General features: G+C 28.9%; 1 protein-coding gene across 1 annotated transcript; it reads right to left on the reverse strand.

Moving 5' to 3' along the window:
- Nucleotides 1–2,376: 2,376 nt before the first annotated feature.
- Nucleotides 2,377–3,288, reverse strand: LOC123890888 (B3 domain-containing protein At2g24670-like). Its single transcript, XM_045940621.1, has one exon. It carries the CDS (start codon nt 3,286–3,288, stop codon nt 2,377–2,379), a length of 912 nt encoding a protein of 303 aa, XP_045796577.1.
- Nucleotides 3,289–4,051: the final 763 nt, after the last annotated feature.

Here is a 4,051-nt window from a genome sequence, read left to right on the forward strand (position 1 = left end):
TGGGGCGTTATAAAAATAGATTATAGTATAACTTATCTTTTTATTTTTATTTTGAAATTATTTTTGACTCGATGATTTGAATTTTCCTTAATATCATTAGTTTATTGTTATTGGATACTTTTTTTGCCACTCTATATATTTTGTTTCTTACTGTATGATATATGGCTATCACTAGCGTTGATCCCAACTATTTGGAGGTCCGACTCCTAAAGTTAAAAATGAAATCGTTTATAAAAAATGAAAAAAAAGTTATAAAAATATAAAATGAAATCGTTATTATAGCGCTTTAAAAACGAATTGTTTAAGCAATATTAGAATTTGTTAAGTCTCCCAATTACAATTAATTATCTGGTTCCACTACGTGAATAATCAACACACCCTAAACTTTTTAAACGAAGCATCAACATACATAATAAACACACAACCCCACATAGAATTTTCTAGTATAGATTTTATGAGTTTTGTATGACTAGAATAAATTATTTGCTTTTAGTTGATGATTTGGAAATTACTACTTATAAATTGATTGTTAGCTAGTTTTCTCTTTTGGCTTCAACTATCTTTGTATGATTAAAAAAACCATTTTAAATGAAGTATTCGTTAACAAACCTTAATAATAATAATAATAATAATAATAATAATAATAATAATAATAATAATAATAATAATAATAATAATAATAATGACAAGATAAAGTTATAATGAAGATTCACTTTTTTTAAATAACTTGAAGATTCACTTTCTATTTGATGAGAAATGAAGATTTAATAAGATATTGGAAGATCTTTTAGCAACAATAAATTTACCATATAACCTAAAAAAAATATACCAACAATAATTTAACGAATTATTAATGTATCAATTTACCATTCTAAATTTTGTAGATGTTGAAATACAAATCCACCGATCGTTAGTTGGTCAAATGGTGATTGACGCTGGACTTGATAGAGAGGACCACGGTTCGATCCCCCACAACTGTGATCGGGAGGGGACTGAAACCACTTGATGCCATAACTGACCTACGAACCAGATTAAGCGGTCCAGTGGGCTGGATACTGCTGGTGGTGAAAAAAAAGTAGAAAGAAATACAAATCCAAAGAAAATTGAAATCATAGATAGAAACATAGAAAAAGGTTTGAGAGAGCAAGTATACTACGAGTAAGAATCCTCTCAATTTTCTAAGATTTCTATTTCTTTTATTTACCAAAGTTTTTTAATATTTTGGAGGGTATAAAAGAGATTTTGACTAATTTAATATCACACTTTTGCATTTATATTTCCAAAACTATATAATAATGGAGGAAATGGAAAAAAAATAAATACAAAATGGAGAGGAATCCAACTCGTATAGTACTAATAGTAAATTACTAGTAATATAACAGAAAAATCATGTTTGGAAAATTTGATCCTTTATATACCAAACTGGTCATAACAGGAAGATTACAAGTTTTAATCCTTGGCAGTAAATTCTTCAATTTGAATCTCAGTTATTAACTCTGCATAATTCGAGTTGGGATCCTCTCCATTTTCCATGATTTCCATTTATTTCATTACCAAAGTTTTTTAATATTTTGAAGAGTATAAAAGAGATTTTGACTCATTTAATGTCACACTTTTACATTTATATTTCCAAAACTATATAGTAATGGAGGAAATGGAAAAAATACAAAATGGAGAGGATCCAACTCGCATAATTCCATGTTTCTCCATTGATCATAAAAAAATCACTAGATAAAGCAAATTATGTTCTTTAAGGTATAACTTCAAGAGAAATGAAAAATAATTCCTTCACCTGTTATCATTTAATAATTATTTTTGTCTAATTATTAATAAATACGTGTTAGCAATTGATGATTCTTTGAGGAAAATAATGACAAAAATAAAAATACAAAAGAAATTAACTTAATTAAACTATAGACAGTCTCCGTCAACTTATCTCTAATAAAGACATCATATTATATATTCAGAAGCCGATTCTCGAATCATGCACACTCCATTTATTACTTACGGGTGGAAAAAAACAGCTATATATAAAAGAAATTAAAAACTCCAAGTGAGTTAAAACTACCATACCACACAAACTATGTTCAAACACTGCAGAGGAATGTGTTCTGTTTCGCTTCTAGTTGATCAAGATGTCAATCACGTTTAATTTCTAGCTGATTTAAGTCAATCTAAAGCAACATATATACTAGAAAATAAAACAAACACAAACTTTCAATGGGAAAAAGTTCTCAATCATCATTAAATCTAGTCTAAAATTTGTCCGCTATTTAAAATAACGACTACGAAAATGAAACATAAAAAGTCTAAATACTAAAAAATTAAGATAATTACATGAAAATAGCATTGGAAGTGTTGATTGATAGATCGTTGCTAAAGTTTGACGAGTGCAAAATTGAGATGATTGTCTCTTTTAAAAGACCAAAGTTGTATCTTTTGATCTTGTTCCACAAGTTTGTACCATGCACCTGTGATATTGTAGACCTCGGATTTCCCCATTTTCCACTTCTTGAAGCACATTTTATCCCAAAGTTTAAGATTAGTATCCAACATAGATACGGACATACCTTCAAGCTTCCGCGTCCCTTTCTTTTGAGGCACATAATCCAAAGACAATCCCTCCTCTTCTGTCAAAAGACTACTCTCTTTAATCTTACCTATTGGAATGGATAATCGACCGTTGTTTCGTGTCACGTCAGTCATGGTCAATTTCTTCTGGATCACCAACTTCACATCATTACCTTCCATTTGTTCAATTTTTTCTTTAAACGATAATGGAAGATCGGGTTGGTCTTCTTGCACCTCTTCTTTCTCAGGATTCTTGAATTTCTTCAACGAATTCCTTGATCTTTCACCCATTGCTTTTCTTTTCTTGATATACTTGATCCCTTCACTTGTTTTTTCCTTGACTATTATTTTTCCAACCTCCTCATTGTTGCTTGTACAAGAAGTAACCTTAAACTTTGAAGAAAGAATGTTGTAATCTATTCTCTTTGATCGACCACTTCTTACTTTCTTCATTGGGACGATTTCCCTAAAAGCTTGGACGTTGCATCCAGAATCAGGAATAGGGACATTGTTCTTTGAATGAAGAGCACCATACAATGGATCATTCAAAAGTAGCAAGGACTCAAGGACCACACACTCATTGCCAACAAACCCTAATAGTTTTGATCTAAAATCTTTTTCTTCCTTTTGTTGAAACAGATCGTGAGCACTATTCTGTTTGTTTGCGGCAAAGTGAGACACTTGATCTCTTTGTTTTAAAGTATCATAGTTATTCATAAACTCAAGATCTTTATATATAGGCTAAGATAGATTAGGTTTTTTGTTTCTCTTTTAACGCAAAGCAAAGATTAGTTAGTTAGGAAAATAGATTGGCTTAAATGCAGTTTTGGCCCCCCAAGTTTCACAATTGCTTGATTTTGGTCCCCCACATTTTAATTGCTTGATTTTAACCCCCTAAGTTTCACAATTGCTTGATTTTAGCCCTCTAAGTTTCAATTGCTCGATTTTGGCCCCCCAAGTTTACCCCCTTTTGCATTTGCTAGCCCCCCGTTGAATATTTTGATTAAAAATTGGTTATGTGGCATTTTAAAATTAAATAAGTATTTAAAAATAAATAAATAAATTACGAATTATTTTTTAAAAACTAAATTATAAAATATTTTTTTTATTATATGTAGTTTGTAAAATAATTTTGTTATATAAAAAAGTAAAAAAAAAACATTTTATGAATTATTTTTTATTATAAAAAAGTAAAAAAAAAACATTTTATGAATTATTTTTTAAAAACTTTGTAAACTTTTTTTTTAAATAAAAAATAATTATTAAACTTTTTATTAAAAAACAATTTTTAATACATTTTTATAAAAGCAAATATTATTATTTTTTAATTAAAACATATTTTAAATTTTTTTAAAATGTCACATAAGCAATTTATAGTCAAAAAAGTCAACGAGGGGCTAGCAAATGCAAAAGGGGGTAAACTTGGGGGACCAAAATCGAGCAATTGAAACTTGGAGGGCTAAAATCAAGCAATTGTGAA

The sequence above is a fragment of the Trifolium pratense genome, linkage group LG1, assembly GCF_020283565.1.
Source record: "Trifolium pratense cultivar HEN17-A07 linkage group LG1, ARS_RC_1.1, whole genome shotgun sequence".
NCBI classification, from domain to species: domain Eukaryota; kingdom Viridiplantae; phylum Streptophyta; class Magnoliopsida; order Fabales; family Fabaceae; genus Trifolium; species Trifolium pratense.

Excerpts from the sequence above, each read along its gene's own strand:
- LOC123890888 (XM_045940621.1), bottom strand. The coding sequence starts at position 3,288 with ATGAATAACTATGATACTTTAAAACAAAGAGATCAAGTGTCTCACTTT.